The sequence below is a fragment of the Rhinatrema bivittatum genome, chromosome 4 (genome assembly GCF_901001135.1).
Source record: "Rhinatrema bivittatum chromosome 4, aRhiBiv1.1, whole genome shotgun sequence".
In the NCBI taxonomy this organism is placed as follows: Eukaryota; Metazoa; Chordata; class Amphibia; order Gymnophiona; family Rhinatrematidae; genus Rhinatrema; species Rhinatrema bivittatum.
This window is the reverse complement of record NC_042618.1, coordinates 191,608,295-191,629,404: the sequence shown is the minus strand read 5'-3', so window position 1 is coordinate 191,629,404 and position 21,110 is coordinate 191,608,295. Positions and strand designations below refer to the sequence as shown.

General features: G+C 44.0%; 1 protein-coding gene across 1 annotated transcript in view; it reads left to right on the top strand.

Moving 5' to 3' along the window:
- The window catches only part of STAB1 (stabilin 1), a 335,521-nt gene that overhangs the window by 40,418 nt on the left and 273,993 nt on the right, over positions 1 to 21,110 (top strand). Inside the window, exons 9-12 of the mRNA XM_029599456.1 lie at positions 1,642 to 1,775; positions 9,800 to 9,927; positions 13,640 to 13,716; positions 18,093 to 18,215. Coding sequence (XP_029455316.1) covers positions 1,642 to 1,775; positions 9,800 to 9,927; positions 13,640 to 13,716; positions 18,093 to 18,215 — 462 coding nt within the window. The remainder of the gene's footprint in view (positions 1 to 1,641; positions 1,776 to 9,799; positions 9,928 to 13,639; positions 13,717 to 18,092; positions 18,216 to 21,110) is intronic.

The window sequence follows — 21,110 nt, the reverse complement described above, 5'->3', positions numbered from 1 at the left end:
AAATTGACCAGAAATATCACCCTGATGGAGTTTAAGCTGGGCATTAATTCTGAAGCCAACATTCTCGGTGTTCCAAATTTTCATGTGTATTTCTGCAAAGGTTTCAGACACAAATTAATAAGAAGGTAAAGTTCTATTTTCTCTACTTCCTGCAAACCATGAAAATTCTACCAGCATTCCTTATTTTTATTTATTTGTGTGGTTTATATTCAGGGATTTCAATGTGGATTAAATTAAGGTAATGTAGATACTGTATGTCCCTATCCCCAAGCTAAGATGAGCATTCATTAAGCCACAGCATTTTTCCCTGAAGGAAAAATAATACAAGAGTCACAAAGTGGCAGTAAATGACCCTTCCGCTATGAGAATTCTGTGGTATTTTTCTTGCAGTAAATATCCACCTTACAATGTGCAATAGTGGCCCCAGGACTGTAGGACTGCCATCGCACCCACCCCAAAAAAATGAAAAAAAAAACCTTGGGGGTCTGCATAGAACTCCTGTTCCACTTGCCTCCCCACCACCACCACTGGAGGCGGCCATAGATAGAAAAAAATAATTGTGCAGTTTAAGTCTGATGCAAGCCCTGCTGCCCAGCCCAGCTTCAAATTTCCCCTCCCTTCAATAAAAATATCTAGCCTTTGGAGGCCAGGACTCCCACCCTCTGGGCCCAGTGGCAGCTATTTTTCAAAATGGCATTGGCTGCCCCATCATGTGATGGAGCAAAGGCCAGGCCTGGCCACTGCCATGTTTAAAAAATGGCTGCCAACAGACCCAGAGCCTAGTTGGTACTCCAGGCCTCTAGTGACCACCAGGGCTGGAATTGTGAATAAGAGGGGAGGGTCCAGAAGGTGGACTAGGGAAGAGGTGGGATCCCAGCCTCCACGGACTGGAGTTTTTAATTCAAGGGGAGGGGATAGTCAGTGGGGCTTGCACCAAACTTTAAAATTGCACAAAGATTTTTTTCTGTCTGCATCCACCTCCAGGAATGGCAGGTCTGATAGAGGTCCATGCAGACCTCAGGAGTTTTTTTTATTACTTTGGGGTGGGTTTATTTGTGGCCATCAGCCCCTTTATGACAGGGCTCGGGAGCATCTGGATATGCGATAACATCCCAATGCTCACAGGGGATGTTAACTACAACTCTTGAGTTGCAGCTAATTTCAAAACAAATACCAAGGCTAACTTTAATACTTTCCGGGTATAGTGCCACTGAATATCACGTGGAACTTAGCCGAATGAGTCGTATCCAGCTAACTTACAAAGCTTTTAATATTGACCTCCTTATGTCTAGCAGAGGCAAAGTCTCAGTTCTATTGAAAATCTCTATCTTAGTCCTAGAAAGGTGAAGTCGGCAGTTGATTATCTACCTTGATCTGCATATTCTGCTCGATCTTAGAATAGCATCTTTTTATTTCACTTCGTCTTGCATGCAATAGTTAAGAGAATGGGAGGCACTAGTGGGATGAAGCAGATGGACTTTTATATTTTCTTTCAACCATATGCTAGTATATAATATACTCATGTCCTATATGTTGGGGGTGGGGAATGAGCTGTAAACAATACTCAAGTCCTATATGTTGGGGGAAATGAGCTGATGTTTTCACTTTTTTGAGATTTTATTTTCCTCTTTCCTTTTGTAGTCTTACTGCACTTGCCAGCCTGGAATGACAATGAATAGCATTAACATCTCTGATGGGTGCTCTTTCAGTAAATTGTTCTACTACAATTCCTGCGAGCAAAGAGTACAAGAAATGGCTGTGGATTCAGTACCTACGTGAGTTACTTTAACCAAATAAGTTGATGTACACTAAATTATTCACTGGAGCCCCATTTGTTTTTTTGGGAAACTAGTGATTGCAAAAACAAGGAGGTAGTGTGCATTGACTCTATTGGAAAGGTTAAATCCTTCTACCTACCTACAGAGCTCAGGCAATGGAAAATGCCACCTTACCCACATTACATCCACCGGCATGTCTAACCCAAGGTACCTGTCAGCTGCTATAGACTAGATCTGAACACACTCTGGCTCATAGAGGAAAGAGGGTTTGGAAGTGGTCTGCTCTTACCTGAAGTGGTTTTGATACTATTCAAAGTCCCTTCACCTAACTCATGTATTTCCAAGCCAAACGTGGTTCACATCTGAGGGCCAGTTTTGACTGGTTTCATAGGGTCATTAGCACTGCTGCTGTTGCTGCAGTTGATGTGGAAGTCCTGCCAGCAACTTGCAGATCATCCTTTACTCTATCTCAGTAGTGTTGGACCTGGTTGCCTGGCCGGCCCCTAAAGATGGGATTCCTCCGGTCAGAGACCAAGCTTTGCCACAAGACTCATCCCCCTCCTGCCCTCTACCATCTTTCTGTGACAATTTTTCTGTCATAGTCCATTCAAAAATATGGGGTTTTCCCCACCACCCCACCTCTCTCTTACCCCTTTCAATCCTGTCCTCACATACTTCTTTTCAAGATCAAAACATTCCCTTAATATAAGAGGAAACAGGAAATTAATAGATTTATTCCCTTTGCCTCAGAAACACAACATATTTTTTTTTGCCCTTCTGCAACCTCATTTTATACATTTAGACCCACAGATTCACCTAAGGAGCTCTAAGTCTACCACTCAGCTGTGGTTCTTGATGCCAAGTTGGTCAAACCAGGTCAGCTGTAGGGCAAATTCTATTTTTTTTTTCAATTTATTCTTTATTGAATTTTTATTTAAATTTTTAAACAAAAATATCAGTAATACCGATGTTATTACATTTCAAATAATAGTTACCATAATCTTTTACATCTCCATTACATAACCCATAATCGGGGGAGCTTTACTATAATCATGTTAAATAAAACAATACTAGATAGAGACTGAGAGAGAGAAAATAGAACATCTATTGGTCATCAATACTACCTCCTACTACTTGCTTATCTAACAGAAATGTCTCCAACTGCAAAGGGTCTGAGAAACTGAATTTATTACCTTGATAGTTTACTAAACATAAGCAAGGATACTTTAGGAAAAAGCTTGCTCCTATTGCAAGCTTTTTAACTTTCAAGGAGAGGAAATGTCTCCTCTTTGCCTGAGTGGCACGGGAGACATCAGGAAAAATTAAGATTCTCTGACCACAAAAATTCAGGTCTTTATGTTTTAGGAAATCCCTAAACAGTTTATCTTTGTCAGCTTCCATTAGGAAGGACACAAATAAGGTGGCCCTATTATGAATAATATCAATAGACTCCTCAAGGAAGGTCGAGACTCCAACACTTGGGGACTTGGCACTTTCCTCTTCTTCAACGTTTTTTGGAAAATAAAAGATTTTTGAAATTTCTGGAATCTCTCTCTCTTCATATTGCATTACCTCCTTTAAATATTTCTTAAACATTTCAAACGGTGACAAAAGCCTAGTCCTTGGGAAGTTAATTAAATGCAAATTCTTGTATCTCATTATATTTTCCAGGTTTTCCAATTCTCTATGAATAGAGATACTATCTCTAATATGAGCAGATTCGGTATTTTCTAACAATTTAATCTTAGATGTAATTTTTCCCATATCTTCTTTTAAAACATTTACTTCCTTTATTTGTTGTTCTGTCTATATTTTATTTGAATTTACTACAGCTGACAAAGACTCATTCAATTGCGAGACATTATTATTAACAATTGACATCAGTTTCCATAAATCTTGCAAGGTTATATTGTCAGGGGGGTTAGCCGGCCATTGCTCAGGCCTTTTCAACTACCCAGCAACATGATCTTTAACATATATAGATGGTTGTTCACTTATCTTTATTCCTCCTGAGGCTACACAGCCGCTTTCTTCAGGTTGGCTGTCGGCTTCTAGGTGCAAAAAATCTTCCAGTAACGATGCCTTAGGTTGTGGAGGAAGTGATGGTCCCTCACCAGGACATAAGAACATAAGAACATAAGAAAATGCCTTACTGGGTCAGACCAAGGGTCCATCAAGCCCAGCATCCTGTTTCCAACAGTGGCCAATCCAGGCCATAAGAACCTGGCAAGTACCCAAAAACTAAGTCTATTCCATGTAACCATTGCTAATGGCAGTGGCTAATCTCTAAGTGAACTTAATAGCAGGTAATGGACTTCTCCTCCAAGAACTTATCCAATCCTTTTTTAAACACAGCTATACTAACTGCACTGACCACATCCTCTGGCAACAAATTCCAGAGGACTAAGGGAGACTGAAAACTGCTCCCCTATATTGTCCTCAGATGGTGATTTGATCCGTTTAAAAACGTGATCGTCCATAGGGCCCCTCATTGTAATCAGTGATATTGGAAAACTTTAAATTTTACTTTTCCTCCCCATAGGAACTTGGAGACGAATAGACAATAAAGTTCACCTAATATTCGTTCCAAAGCAACTGTACCACCTAGTGCCGGAATGTCTGGACTGCTCCGGACTAAGGTGGACCAAGCCGCACGCCCCTTTGGAGCGTGTGGCTTAGGTGCACCGACAGCGTCAGTGCGCCGTCTGCCATTTGATTTTTAAAGGCAGGCACTGGTGGATGATGTCACATAACCCCGCCTCCTCTCGGGTTCTCAGCTGTTCCTCTGGTACGATTTTGTAAGGGGCAGTCCTTTCTCAGTGCTCGGTTCGCCTGGGGGCGTCTCTCTTTGCTTCTCTCACCGCTCCCCAAGCTTTCCTGGGTCTGCTGCTTGATTTTTAAAGGCAGGCACTGGTGGATAATGTCCCATAACCCCGCCTCCTCTCGGGTTCTCAGCTGTTCCTCTGGTACGATTTTGTAAGGGGCAGTCCTTTCTCAGTGCTCGGTTCGCCTGGGGGCGTCTCTCTTTGCTTCTCTCACCGCTCCCCAAGCTTTCCTGGGTCTGCTGCTTGATTTTTAAAGGCAGGCACTGGTGGATGATGTCACATAACCCCGCCTCCTCTCGGGTTCTCAGCTGTTCCTCTGGTACAATTTTTTAAGAGGCAATCCTTTCTCAGTGCTCTGTTCACCTGGGGGCGTCTCTCTTTGCTTCTCTCACTGTTCCTCCGGGCAAATTCTATTTTATAGGGATCATTAACATTTTGTCAATGTGCACCAGGGGTAGTGACCAGGGGTTGTATGACGTGGATTCCTTTCAATTAAGAATAGAACTAAGACCACTAAATTATTTTACATTTGATATGAGCCAAAACTGGGAATCAAACTTGGGTTTCCTGCCTGGTAGCTCATAGCTTAGTGCTACCCAGACTATAATAAATACATAAGGGCCAATGTAATAAGACCCACAGTGAAATTGGCGCTAGTTGTCTGTGTGTATATTTTTTTTAGCATGCGCAGCAAAAGCAGGCACCTCCACAGGATGTAATAAGGGGTGGCATGCAAATGAGATGTCCAGAAAATCTGCGCAAAACAAATATCTGCGCAGATATGTGCTAAAACGAATGCTGAAGGCCCTATGCGATAAATCTCACATAAACCCGCATAAATGTGGTGATCCATGATTGATTCTCGGTTGAAAGCCTTTAGGGCAGTAGTGAATTAGTAATTCGGGAGTGGGACTAAAGGTGAGTAGTGCGATGTCTAACCCCCTTCATGATCTGTCACCGACCGCATGGGAGCTATAATGGCGGATGCTGGTGAGCGGGGGAAATGCCGCAGAGATTTGGAAGGGGCTACAAAAGCATTCAGTATTTCTGACATGTGCCTGTTCCCTCTTCGATCTCTCCTCTGGCTTCTGCTGCTTAATGTTTTTTAAAATTCCAAACAGGCGCTTACACTTAACTCCTGCGCTGACCCAGTCACTAAAAAGCCCACTTGAAAAAAACCTGCACCAACACCAGCGAGGCTCTCTGCATTGCCCACGAATAGTTAATTACCTCCTTTGCATGGCATTAGCATGGATTCGCACTAATCTAGCCGTGGCTTTTTGAAGAAGTTCGTGTGTGCTTTTTCCGTGCTAAGGGGTAATTTTCAAAAGCATTTACAAGTGTAAATAAGTACCGTTGTAGCAATTTTCAAAAGGCATTTACCCGCATAAAGGGGTAGACTTTATAAAAGTACGCCGGATTTTAATAGATTTTAATTTTAATAGCCGTGCGTATCCTTTAAAATCCAGGGTCGGCGCGCGCAAGGCTGCCCAAAATCGGCAGCCTGCACGCGCCGAGCCACGCAGCCTGCCTTTGTTCCCTCCGAGGCCGCTGAACTTTCCTTCCACCCCTCGCAACTTCCCCTCCCTTCCCCTACCTAATCCCCCCCAGCCCTATCTAAACCCCCCCTACCTTTGTTTTAAAAGTTACATCTGCCAGAGGTGTAACTGCGCGATTCCCCAGCCCGGGAGCTGTTTTCGAGGCCTCAGCCATGCCCCTGAAACGCCCCCGGGCCGGAACCACGTCCGTGACCCCGCCCCCGAATGATGCACCGCCGCGACATGCCCCCCGATATGCCCCCAACACGCCCACCCAGGAAAGCCCCGAGACTTACACACGTCCCGGGGCTTGCGCACGCCGCCAAGCCTATGCAAGATAGACTCGGCGCGCGCAGCGGGGGTTTGGGGTAGGTTTTCGGGCAATATTTTGCCCCTCCCTCGGAAAATATCACAGCAGTTTCACTGCAATATTTTTATTGTGGAAAACACTTGTGATAAAAAATATTACCGTGGAACAGGAAATAAAAAGCACATGGCTGCCCATTTCTCCTAGGGCCACCTTTGTGTTAAAGGATCATATGGCCCCAAAACAATCTCCCTCCTAGGGGAGGCAATAATTTTGGAAATGGGAAGGGTTTGAGAAGAGGGGCAGGAGGTCCCCATGCAATTATTTTTGTTAACTTTTCAGCTTGCTGGGCTGCCTCTAGATGAGGTGGGTGTTGGGCAGGGGTCTATCAAGACCCGCAGGTGGGAAGAGGGCTGACGAGAGCTGGCAGATGCCATGAGTTCCCCCCAATGGAGCCAAAGCTGAGAAGAAGGAGGTAAGCAATAGGGGTGTGCATTCGGATTGACCGCATTAGTAAAACGCAACTCATATTTTTTTTTTACTTAAAAAATTGATTCGACATAAACGATCGGATTTCCCACATATCGAACATAGATATGTTCGATATGTGGGAAATCGCGATTGTTGAGCCAAAATAAAAATATAAACCCCCTCACCCTCCTTAATCCCCCCCCCCGACTTACCACAACTCCCTGGTGATGGAGCGAGGAGTGAGGACGCCATTTCTGCAATCCTTGGCGAGAAGCATGTGACGTCGGCGGCACGTCGAGTGACGCCGGCGTCACGTGATTCCCGGCTCGTTCGCGCCGGACGGCTCGTTCGGCCCAAAAAGAACTTTTGGCCAGCTTGAGGGGGTCAGGAGGCCCCCCCAAGCTGGCCAAAAGTTCTTTTTGGGCCGAACGAGCCGTCCGGCGTGAACTTGCCGGGAATCACGTGACGTCGTGTCTGAGTGACGCGGCGCCACGTGATTCCCGGCGAGTTCGCGCCGTACGGCTCGTTCGGCCCAAAAAGAACTTTTGGCCAGCTTGGGGGGGTCAGGAGGCCCCCCCAAGCTGGCCAAAAGTTCTTTTTGGGCCGAACGAGCCGTCCGGCGCGAACGAGCCGGGAATCACGTGACGCCGCGTCACTCGACGTGCCACCGACGTCACATGCTTCTCGCCAAGGATTGCAGAAATGACGTCCTCACTCCTCGCTCGATCACCAGGGAGTTGTGGTAAGTCTGGGGGGGGGATTAAGGAGGGTGAGGGGGTTTAAATTTTTTTTTTGCACATATGTACATATACCCAACTCATTGGATTTTTTTTATGTCCATATTGGCCGCAAGTGGGACCCCCTTTCGGACATAATAAATATGAACATAAAATTTTGCTCTGCACATCCCTAGTAAGCAACAGAGGTCGCAGCCGCCTGCGACCGCAGAGCATAACATGGCTAAAGTGGCCCTGAACAAGGCATCACTGAAAATATTACACTAGACCTTAGAACACCAATACTACTTCTATTAAACATTTGTATGGCACTACATGATGGATGCAGCACTGTACAGCCACACAGAAAAGACAGTCGCTGCTCCGAAGCTCTTGTTATCTTGTTAAGACAGATCAGCCACACAAGCATTTGGGGAAAATGAGGGAAAGTATTTCAATTTTCAAAGGTGGGTTAACCGGTGCAGTTTAATTGAAGATAGGGATGATTTTATCTCATTACCAGGCACTCTGAAAATACACAAAATCCTATTTTTAAAAAAAAACAACATTTAACACACATGTAGCACACCTCCTATTGGGAAAATAGAGCAAGCCAAACTGCTACATACAGATCTGCACACAAAAACCTTACCTTAGTCACATATGCAGAGCAAAGATAGATCCTCACCAAATACAGACTCAGGGACTAAAAATCAGAAGTAGAAATCTACAGACAAAACTGAACTGTTCCTTGCTCTGCCGTCCATTCCATCCTTATCCCCTCCCCTGCAGCTACCTGGGAAAGGTCTGGATTAGGGAGTAGAGTAGCACCTCTGTTTGCTCCAGCCTTACCACTACCCACCTGTTCCCTGCACTGCAGCAGCCTAAATCCTGAGAACAATGCTCAAAACTCAGGTCCTGTTAGAGGTCTTGCTACAAAGAGAGTCAAACCACTTAGGGGTAGATTTTTAAAAAAATACGTGCGAGCGTTCATGTGCGTGTGCTACCCGGCGCGCACACTTTGACGCACGATTTTATAACATGCGCGTGCCGGTGCGCACATGTTACAAAATCAGGGGCAGCACGCACAAGGGGGGGGGGTGTTCATTTTCACTATATTCGCGCGGCAACACATCTGGGCCTTCCCCAGTTCCCTCCAAGTCCACTCCAATTTAGGAGCCGTCTGGGAGGGAACTTTCCTAACCTCCTACCCTAACTTCTCTTCCCCTTCCGCTTCTCCTCCTCTCCACCCTCTAAAAACTCAATTTTAAATCTTTTTACCATTTTTTAAACAAGTTACTTCAGGGCCCAACCTGAAGTAACTTGTGTGCGCCAGGACAGCGAACAATGGCCTGGCCCCAGCCCAAAACACACCCTCTGGCCTGCCCCTTCCAAGAGGCCTGGCACTTGAGCATGTTCCGGCCTTTACGTGCGTGACCGGGCCTCTTGGAAGATTCGCTCGGTCCGCGTAAGGCCCGGCCACGTGTATAAAAACCGGGATTTACGCACGCAGGGCTTTAAAAATCTGCCCTTTAATTTTTATGTTTCAGGTTTTATGGGTTTGTTTTTTTTTTGTTTGTTTGTTTTTGTTTTTTTTAAAGAAAGCCATGGTGAAAAGCAGTACTGGCTGTTTGTGCACATGAAACATATGAAGACAAAAGTAATTAAAAGCAGTGATGGCTCCTTGCGTTTGTGTGGCTGTCAGGATCCATAATTTTGCTGTGGCTGCTGGTTTCTTTGCTGACTCCTAGATGCTGGGTCCTTAGACGATCGCCTAGTCTGCCCAATGGTTAAGCTGACCCTGCCCATATTCGTCCCGTGCCCCACCAATCTAAAAAACAAAGTCATAAAGGAAAAAAGTCCTAAGAAGAAACCAAAAGAGAAAGTGATAAAGTCTTACAATAGGCAAGTCGATATTCTGAAGCCTGTAGATATCTCTGCTGTTTCAAGTTACTTGCTTAAGGCTACACAGGAAGTGATAGGCACCGTTTTTCATGATCGCATGCACTGCTTTATGCTGTTGCCTTTATCTCTACCGTTGCTGGCATGCTGTTATGTTCTTTGCATACTGTATGGTCTTTTTCATGACTATCAGGTGAATTAGAACAGTAAATATAAGCAATTGCTTTTCTTTCTTTTTTTTATCTGGGACTTTGCTGTCTAGCTGCACCTGCAAGGAAGGAGAGGTTGGAAATGGCAGGAGGTGCTATGGAAATATCATGTCTGAGATTCAGAAACTGAACACCAATGGAATTCAGGCGAAGAAACTGACCAACGCTCTGAAAATGTTTGGTAACTCTCGCCTAAGATTTTATGTACTAGTTTTGAGAGATTTTCAGCTTGTTCATTCATCTATGGGGGGGGGGGGGGAGGGAGGGTGGATGCTAGGGAATTTTGAGTCTGGAACCTCAGATTTTGCCGTTATTATGGACAGACTCTGGAATTCCAACATTAGAGGTCAATGCTATTGAAGTGTATTCAGTCAAATGATGTGGGAGTAAATGGTCCTCATACTGTTAACCGGGCCCCCAAAATGTATCACAAGAAGGCCATATGTACAGCAGAACATAAGATGAAGCCACCATTGAGATGGGCCAATCTTATTATGCTGCTGTCTTCTAAATTTAAAACAAATTGAGGCCGATGTACCAATGTGCGTTAAATTTCATGCACTATTTCAATTTGATGTGTGCTGTTTTGCTACCAGAACTTATATGTATAGTTTTTCTATGAAACTTCTTGCAAAATTTTTTAAAGAACACCTGATTGAGATGTAATTTTTGCAAACAAAGAAAAAATTAGTAAAGCTATTTTTGTGTGCTATTTAATATGGCATTCATAGCTAAAGAGCTGCTTTGCATAATTGTGCATCGTAGACACATAGTCAATGAATACATGAAAAAATATCACTTGCAAGAAGTAACACATGCAGAATAACTGTTTGCAAAGTCCAGCATTGAATTTTTTGCACTAACAGGGCAAACACTGGGACCAAGGCAAAGCAGCATGCTCAGCCGAGCGCACTGTTTAACCCATGTTGGACGTGCAATTTGGACGCATGTCCACAGTCCCTTATACTATAAGGAGATTAGTGTGTCCAACATGCTCATCCAACCCCTAGCGAAATTAATAGCACTCGTCATATGCAAATGGATGTTGATGAGGCTATTAGTGATTCACCCCAGATCTAAAAAAAAAAATAAATTGTGCGCCCAACCCACATATTTTTACGCTCAGAAATTAATGCCTACCCAGAGCAGGTGTTAAGTTGTACAGAAAAGCAGAAAATACTGCTTTTCTGTATATCCTCTGACTTAATATCATGGTGATATTAAGTTGGAGGAACCAAAAGATTTAAAAGGTTTAAAAAACAATTTTTTTTAAAGTGCCGGCGGTCAGGTTAGGGAAACGGATGCTTAATTAATGAGCGACCATTTTCCTAACCCGTGGCTCTCCACCGGTTAGGAAAATGGATGCTCGTAAAATTGGGTGTCCGTTTTCCTAACCCGCTGACAGCTGACCTTTCCTGGGTGCCCACTGCCAAGGAGGAGCTAGGGGCACGCAATTGTCCCTAATGCCTCCTTGGCAGCGTGACCCCTCATTTAAATATTGAATCGCGCACCGAGGAGAGGTGCCTGGGCGCACCTTAGGAAAGCAGGCACTCAACACTGAGCACCCGTTTTCCGCACTCATTTATAGCATCGGCCCCAGTGTGCGTCATCCCATTTTAATACGCACTATTTGCCGTTTTAGAGCACAAAATGGCCTTTGCTAAATTCTTCTGTTTTAGTTTATCAGCATTTTTGTGTGTGCTCCCATGGACAAGTCATTTCATCTCCCTGTGCGTTGGAGCAGGATGGTGTAAGAGGTGCTGACATAGAGATGTGCATTCGTTTTTGCCGAATTGGAAAATTTCAAAGAAATTGTCCAATTCAGCATGGGTCGAAGGGCCCGAATCCCGAGACGGATTTTCCACGAACTTCGGGGAAATTCATTGTTCAGGTTAGCGCAGGGGGGAGGGGCACATCTATTTAAAAAAAAAACCCAAACCCACCCCAAATTTACTTAATTACAATCCCCTCGCCACCATCCCGATCCCCCCCTCAAGACTTACTGAAAGCCCTGGTGGTCCAGCGGGGGTCCCGGGAGTGATCTTCCGCTCTCGGGCTGCCGGGCCTGCCAGGAATCAGAATGGTGCCGGTGGCCCTTTGCCCTTACCATGTGACAGGGGCTACTGGTGCCATTGGTCAGCCTCTGTCACATGGTAGGAGCAATGGACGGCCGGCGCAATCTTAGAAAATGGCGCGTGTGTGTGTAATTTCACTCTGAAAATGATCTCTTGAAAATTGAAAAGTATGTGCATAAGCGCAAGCCGCTCTCCCCCCCCCCCCCCCCCCCAATACACACCAGGAAAAGCCCCTCCCCCGATGTGGTTAAAGTTACATGTCATGGCACTGTGTGTGTAAGTTTACCTGCACACAAGGATGCACTTTCCAAAAAGCCCATTTTTGTGGGTAAAACATGGTTTTACGCATGGAAACAACTTTGAAAATTGTCCTCTTTGTCTATCTATGATCAGCAAGAAGAAATATTGGAATATTTACATCAGCAAAAACCTATGAAAATGAGCTAAAATGATACTAGTAGCAGCCTTCTAGGGATGTGAATCGTGTCCTCGATCGTCTTAACGATCGATTTCGGCTGGGAGGGGGAGGGAATCGTATTGTTGCCGTTTGGGGGGGTAAAATATCGTGGAAAAATCGTGTGAAAAATCGAAAAATCGAAAAATCGCAAAACCGGCACATTAACTAAACCCCCTAAAACCCACCCCGACCCTTTAAATTAAATCCCCCACCCTCCCGAACCCCCCCCCCAAATGACTTAAATAACCTGCGGGTCCAGCGGCGGTCCGGAACGGCAGCGGTCCGGAACGGGCTCCTGCTCCTGAATCTTGTTGTCTTCAGCCGGCGCCATTTTCCAAAATGGCGCCGAAAAATGGCGGCGGCCATAGACGAACACGATTGGACGGCAGGAGGTCCTTCCGGACCCCCGCTGGACTTTTGGCAAGTCTCGTGGGGGTCAGGAGGCCCCTCACAAGCTGGCCAAAAGTTCCTGGAGGTCCAGCGGGGGTTAGGGAGCGATTTCCCGCACGAATCGTTTTCGTACGGAAAATGGCGCCGGCAGGAGATCGACTGCAGGAGGTCGTTCAGCGAGGGTTCCGGCGCCTCGCTGAACAACCTCCTGCAGTCGATCTCCTGCCGGCGCCATTTTCCGTACGAAACGATTCGCGGCGGGAAATCGCTCCCTGACCCCCGCTGGACCTCCAGGAACTTTTGGCCAGCTTGTGGGGGGCCTCCTGACCCCCACGAGACTTGCCAAAAGTCCAGCGGGGGTCCGGAAGACCTCCTGCCGTCCAATCGTGTTCGTCTATGGCCGCCGCCATTTTTCGGCGCCATTTTGGAAAATGGCGCCGGCTGAAGACAACAAGATTCAGAGCAGGAGCCCGTTCCGGACCGCTGCCGTTCCGGACCGCCGCTGGACCCGCAGGTTATTTAAGTCATTTGGGGGGGGTTCGGGGGGGTGGGGGATTTAATTTAAAGGGGCGGGGGGGGGTTTTTAGGGGGTTTTAGTGTGCCGGCTCACGATTCTAACGATTTATAACGATAAATCGTTAGAATCTCTATTGTATTGTGTTCCATAATGGTTTAAGACGATATTAAAATTATCGGACGATAATTTTAATCGTCCTAAAACGATTCACATCCCTACAGCCTTCCACCTTCATCCTTTTGGAAGCTCTTATGTCATCTGCCACCAGAAATATGCAGCCAGAACTCAAACCCTAGAGGAGGCTGTACGTGAGTTTGCAAAGTATCAGTTTGTAAGGTGCATTCAGGTTCAGTTTAGTTGAAAGATGTTATGTTATATATATAAATTCCAATTAATGTTATAATTATTCAAGTTGCTACCACATGCTACAAAGAAAATCTGTGTTTCTTACCAGAGGCGGGCTGTGCTTTAACCCTGAGAAAACATGGGCCTTTCACTGTATTTGTTCCTGTTAAGATGCCTAAAATAAATGTAAGTACAGCATACAGATTCTTACTGAAACATGCTAGCCACATCAGCCATGCAGAATGCAAATGTAGTAGTAAACTTGCTAGAAGTGATATCTTCCTGAAAGCAGGAAGAATATAAATAAAATAAATAAAAGACTATAAATAAAATAAATAAAAGAATATAAATAAAATAAAGTCTATAAAAGAGAATGTCTGAGTCCTGGTAGTGTGTGATTTAAAGAATTGTCTTAAACAAAGCAGGCACTTGGAAGAGATGTCACAAGAGAAAATAAAATTCTACCAGTTTAGAGCCTAATATAGATGTTCGTCAATTGAATATGAATTTTGGGGGTAGTATTCAGTTGCTGGCCAGCCTGCAAAGTTAGCCAGATAAACTTAATCTGGCTAACTTTGGTGGGCTCTTTCGTGGCACAGCCACACTCAATATCTTAGTTAGTCAGATAAGGTTATCCGGTTAACTTTAGGACTACTCCATGGCATGACCAAAGATAGTCAGATATTTTACCTTAACTCTGCCCTGGAATGCCCCAAGGATATCCAGCTAAACATTTTAGCCAGATAAGTGGTGGAAATATTCAAAAGTTGACACAAGTTATCTGGCTAAATATTGCTGAATATGAATATAGATCCATTTGTGTTTTCCTGCTGGCCAGTGGTTCATATATCCCATGATTATAGGCGAATGACCTGAGAGGCATGAAGGGCACTTAGATTGCAAAGACGCACACAGAGAAACATATTACCTGGCCATAATAGGCAACTTTCTTTGCATATATGTAAAAGGAGGTAGGCCAAAGAGTGAAGAGGAGGATCAGAAAAAGTGGATGGTGATAGACCAAACACAACAGATGAGGATATAAGGGATAATGGGGTGATCAAATTACCATTTACTGAGAAGGATGTATTACAGATATTGGCACAGTTGTAAGCAGACACAGCAATGGCTACATCCTAGAGTACTGAAAGAGAGCTCAAGGATGTGCTGATTGTACCCCTCACAGCTCTATCACTTAAACCAAGAAAGGCTCCAAGAAACTGGAGAAGAGCAGATGTACTGCTTCACAAGAGTGGGAACAAAGAGGAAACCTGTTAGGCTAAAATTGGTAATAAGCAAATTAATGGAAATCTTACTAAGGGAATAGTAGAGAACATTGAAACCAATGAGTTACAGGATTATGGGCAGCATAGTTTCACAAAGGGAAATTCTGCCCAACATACCTGATAGACTAGAGTGGGGTAAGGGTGGGGTATGCAGAAGACGTGGCCTACATGGAGACCCTGTTCCACAAAGAAAAATAGTAAGCTAGCCAAACTAGAAGTTGGAAAGATAAACCAGGCGAGAAGTTGGTTAAGCATCAGGACCTAGAAGTTGGTGCTCAATGCGGTTCTACATTAGTAGATGGAAAAGTAACCAGAAGGGTGCCAGAAGCAGATTTCGTATGCCAGAAATAAAAAATAAGATGGAAGATTACTTTGAAAATGTGGAAGAATAGTTAGTAGTTTTCTGAATAAAAATGCAAAATATGTATTTGGGGTATAGTAATTCATGCACCAAATACCATTTTGAAAGGGAAGAAGTAGCAGTGACCAAATAGCAAAGGGCATGACTTGGGAAGTCATTTCCAATCATCTCTTGGTAGCCACTTAGTATGGAAAAGCTTTTAGGAAAGCTAATATTATACTTGGGTGAATAAAGAGAAGTATCATTAGTAGGAAGTAATATTACCTCTGTACAGATTTTTGGTGAATCTCGTTACCACCTTGAGTTTTGAAGACCAACAGTTACTGAAGACCCTTTTGGGTCTTCAGTAACTGTTGGGCCATGAAGAAAAGGAGAGGCCCATTGGGGCTGCTATGAACCCCATCCCATAGCAGCTAAAGAGGAGACCTACAGGCTGCTGCAGACCACATCCTGCTGCAGCCGTAGAAGAGGTCCAATGAGCCTCCACAGACTATCCTGCCTGGCAATCCACAACAGCCAAATAAGAGGTTCAGAAGAGAGGGGGAGGTCCAGAGTGAAAGCTTGTGTGTGTGTGTGTGTGTGTGTGTGTGTGTGTGTGTGTGTGTGTGTGTGTGAGAGAGAGAGAGAGAGAGAGAGAGAGAGCATGTGGCAATGTGTCTTTGTGTGTGAGGAAGCCTGTAAGAATGAGAGCACGTATGTCTGACAGTATTTGTGAACATGAGAGCCCGTATGTGTGTGTGTGTGTGTAAGTGAAGAGGCCTGTAGAAGTGTGTGTGTGTGTCAGCATGTGGATGTGTAAGAGAGTGCCTATGGGGTTGAAAGCGTGTGTGTATGTGTGTGTGAGGGAGCCTGTGGGTTAAGAGCATGTGTGTGTGAGAAAGAGTAGAAGTATATATAAGAGTGTGTGTGTGTAACAGAGAGAAACATACAGGAAGCATATGAGAGCATATGTGTGGGTGTGTGTGTGAGAAAGGGAAATGTGTATGAGAGCATGTGTGTATGAGTGAGAGAAGTGTGTATGAAAGCATGCATGTGTTTATGAGAAAGAGGGAGGAGGTGTGTATGAGAGCATGTTTGTGTGAGAGAGAGGAAGTGTGTACCAAAGCATGTGTATATGAAAGAGAGAGAAAGGAAATATGTATGAGAGTGTGTGTGTGAGCGAGAGAGGGTGTGTGTGTGTGTGTGTGTGAAAGAGAGAAAGGAAATATGAATGAGAGCATGTGTGTATGAGAGAGTGTGTGTGAGAGCATGTGATCGAGAGAGGGAGTATATGTGAGAGCATGTCTGTGTGAGAAAAATGAACATGTGTGTTACAAAATGTGTGTATATGATGGAGAGAAGATAAAGTTTGGGTGTTTTTCCCTCCCACCTCACTAATCTAAGACATCCACAAGTTACAAGTTCTTAGGTATGAGCAGTAGAGGATTTTTATTTTTATGATTTTTAATTTTTGGGTATTATTTGATGTCTGCTCTTTTGAAATATTTTATTGGTATTTGGTAAAATATTTAAAATGTTATGAGTTTTAATTATTAATGGTATTCTATTCATCAGCTGTTATGAAATATTTATGTTTTATTAGCATGGTTTTACTATTATGATTGATATTTTATATTTCTTGATTTTATTTGTGATGTTTTATTAGAAATGGTGATGTTTCTGTTTTTTTCCATTTTTGTACTGCATACAGAATCTGGCTTCTTGTGATTTTCAGTTCAGTTTTTGTCTGCATGTTTGTATTTCTACTTTATAGTCTCTTTATTCTGGATTCTGCATGTGTAAGTGAGGTGAAGTATTCTTCTACCTTGTAGTTTCTGTATAGAGATCTACTGCAGTCTGACTTGTTTGGTTTTCTTAAAAGGAGGCATATTATTGTCTTAGGGCCTGGTGTAAGATTTGTAGTGTTGCCTTTTCATAGGTAGGATTCTTACTGTTTGAGTTTGGCTGTTAGGGTGTTATTGTATGGCAGGTTTCCTATAGGTTCTGAGTACACTTTTTTGCAGGGTTTTGAATTGTTACCCAATTTTTCTGTTAGTGGAGGGAGTTTGTATTGCTGTTGTGAGTGAGAGCCTAAGATGATACAAGAATTTGAATATTATTTTTCTATGATGAGTGGCAAGAAGAAATGTCCTTCTTCTGCTCTGCATCCTTTGTCAGGGGAGTTTCTGTGAATGCAGGTTATTATAGAACTTGAGGTGCAGGCTTTATATTGAGATACTGGCCTGTCCTGAACAGAACGCTTTTGATTGATTCTCTTGAATAATTTTAGTGGTAGTTTTAGTAAATGGTTGAAACAGGCCAGGGGTTCCTTTGTTACTTAGAAGGCTCATCTGTCTAGAGACAGCTATAAGGGAACATAAAACAGAGGTCATTTGTGTGGTATCCAAATATGTGTTTTTATAGGAATGTTCTTGGGAGGAAGGAAAGCTGCTGATCATGACTGTTAACTGGCAAAATTCAAATATGCAGAGGAAGGGAGAGAGAAGACAAGAATTGAGAAGCATCTGTGGCAGCACCAATGGGAAGACCGGGTGGACCAAGTGGACCTTGTTTCTATGAATTTGATTTCTGTCTTGGGTTCTTGTTGCTTGCATGGGCCAAGGGTAGGGTTGCTGCTGGAGTAGCATTCTCGGCTTCCGGGGTCTTGAGAGCCCTGTACTGTTTTTATGGAAAACAATAGGAGAGCTGTGAGGCAGCAGCTGAATACAGTTCATCCCAGGAAATCCCTGCATAATCAGATGTCAGGGTATGGTTGTGGAGAAAAATGGACAAATACTAATTTATGCATGATGAATCCCTTAAGAATGGAGTGAGGAAAGTAGTTGACGATAAAAGGCAGAACAAACATTTGCTGGGAAGTCAGTAGCACTTGATGGAATTCAGTTTTATGTTGCAGTTTTTCTCTTCTCCTTTAGGAAACAATAGCTCGGTATTTATGCAAACAGTACATCATTCCTGGCCAGCGTCTCTTGACAGATTTAACCGCAACAAAAATCCTATGGACGCTAACTGGAGAGTCGGTGGAGTTTAAGATCAAGGTAAGGGAGAGTAAGTGACAGGTAATGAACTGCCCTGTTCAAATACTTTTTAATTGGTATTGGGCTAATATCCCTGTCTTTTATTTGGCCAACACAGGTAGTATCCTTTTTCTGCTGTAGCTTCTTCCAAAGCATTATACATCAGTGTTTCTCAAGCTGGTCCTCGAATATTTCCCTTGCCAGCTGAGTTTTCAGAATGTCCACAATGAAAATACATGAGAGAGATTTGCATGTACTGCCTGCCTTATATGCAGATCTATTTTATGCATATTCTTTGTGGATATCCTGAAAACCTGACTGGCTAAGGGGTTCTCGAGGACCGGCTTGAGAAACGTGGCTATACGCAGTCAGTGAGTAACAAGTTGCAACCTGCTGGTGGTCCATTAGTTATAGCTTTGAACAGCTAGCTAAGAGAAATCCTGGGACATGAGCTCATTCAAGCCCTTCACGTTGGGTAAATCACTCGAATTTGGGCTTCACCTACCAGAGGAATCCTGACTCGTATTTCATTGCTACAGCCTGTAGATTAAAGCTCCGCTATTTCAAAATATGAGAGAGCTGCACCACCCATGCAGGATTCCAGAATAATTCTGGTAAGTTCTGAAAAGCTACATCCAACCCTAAGTTAGCGATAGTTATCAGCAAGCTTCATTCCTTAAGGAAAATAGTTTCTGATACAGCTTTTAGTCTGTGAATACTGCAGCCTCATCACTGACTTGTGGCAAGGTCTTGATGAGAGACATTCAGCTTTTAATCCAAATATACAGAATCCATAAGGTTCCCAATAAAAAAAAAAATCTTTAGCATCAAATGAGTGAGAAATAATTACAGAGACTTCTGTCTACCCTCAGGAGACTGAAATGGCAGCAGATGCTTGTGTTTTCCGTAATAGCTACTGTGGTTGACGCAACTCTTCAGGAGATATCCAGCATGATCCTCATGATATCAAGATGATCCTCAAAAATATTTGGCATGTGCAGAAGAAGCCATAGGAGCCAACTTTTGAAAAGCATGGGGGGAGCTGAGCTCAACAATTTACAGTGCCCCCGGCAAAAAAGGAAAACACAGTGGGCTGTGAGCATGACTGGTCAGCCTGTATTTAAATGTCCAGAGAGGAGCAGGCAATGCAGACATGGGGAAGACTCATGTGGCCAAAATAAAAAAACTAGGGAAGCACTCAAAGGTCCACCAGTCACTCTTCTCCTCAACCTCAGCTCATCCCACTGGTCTCCTCACTTTTTTACCCCCTGCAGCTCATCCCCACCACCCCTTCTCTCACTTTCTCCACATCTCTCCTTCCTCTTCTATCCCTCTTAACTCCTTTTCCCCCCTCCCTTTCCTACTCCCTCTGCACTTTTTTAATTCTTTTCCTCCTACATTGGCATATTTTGGCTTTTATATTTGGGGCAGGGGAATGTAATACCCCTCTGCCTGCTCCACTCCCAATTTCCCCTTGACCTGTCCTTCTCTCTTCCCCTCCTAGTTCCTCTTGCCATCCCTCCATTCCCTAGCAGGTTCCTCCTCACTCCTTCTTAGCCAGCTCCTTTCTTCTTCAGGTTTGATTCAGCCATCTCTTCACTGCTTCCCAGCCCTCACCCCTCCACAGGCTTGGATCATTTCCATGCTTTGGCCTCCATGAGTCCAGGCACATCTTTTTTTTTTTTAATAGAACTGTCCTGCTTCCCCATCCCCTGTAGCACTTCTCCTGGCACTCACAGACTCCCAAGTCAGAGCCAGTTCCATACCTGTAGAGTCTATACAAGACTCCGCTACCTGCATAACCTGAACCCTGGCAACTGAGGAGTCAGCATATCCCCAGCTCCAGGGCCACAGCTGCATATAATGTGTTTCCTACCCTCACCTTGGAAACATAGGAACATAAGAAATGCCATTGTGGATCAGATCAGACCATCAAGCCTAGCATCCTTTCTCCAACAATGACTAATAGAGATAAGCAGAAGTAACATTTTCATTTTGGTTCATTATTTCATTTCATAAGCCACCAAAATTCGTTTGGTTCATTAAAAAAAAAAGTGTTTATTTGTTCCATTCATTTCCCATTAAAGTCAATGGAGGAAGCAATGCAACTTATTTTGGGTTCCAAAATTGGGGGTTTATAATCAGTTCTAATGAAACTTGTGGATAGACATCATCAGAAGGGGGAAGAGTGATCCAAGGCATCAACACTGTGCCAAAATGGCACCAAAAATGGCACAAACAGCCCAAGGCACGTAAAAGGGCAAAACGGTACCAGCAGTGGCAGGAGCTCTCCAAGGCACCATTAGAGGAGCAAAGCAAGAACAAGATAATAAAATGAAGATGGATAAGTGGCTCATCCAGTCTGCCCGTTCTGTGCAAGTTACCCTCTCGTCTTCTGTTAAGGTTAACAACTGTTGCTTTGTGCAGGTCACCCTCATTTGGAAATGCTACAACTAAAAATTTGCAATAGGTTACCCCCTTTTTTTTCATTTCTGATCTCAGCCATTAGGGATCCTGTGAGTTTATCCCATGCCCTTTTGAATTCCATTACAACCCAAAGAGTGGCATGAGAGGTGCAAAGCATCCACCCACAATGGCAAGAACACCCCAAGGTTCCAACTGAACTCTTTGTGCCGTGTTAATCCTCATTCAGTGCCTTGGGGTTTTTCCTGCTACCTTTGCTGTTTTGTTCCCCCCTCGTGGCGCCTTGGGTTGTTCATGCCACTCTTGGTGCCATTTTGCACCTCTTCTGCTGCCATGGTTCATGCCATGGTTGTTGGTGCCTTTTGCACCTCTTTTGCAGCCTGAGAGTGTTCTTGCCACAAGAATGTAATGGAATTTAAAAGGGCATGGGATAAACACAAAGGATCCCTAATGGCTGTGCAGAAATTGCAACCCTGTTTTTATCTGCCAGTA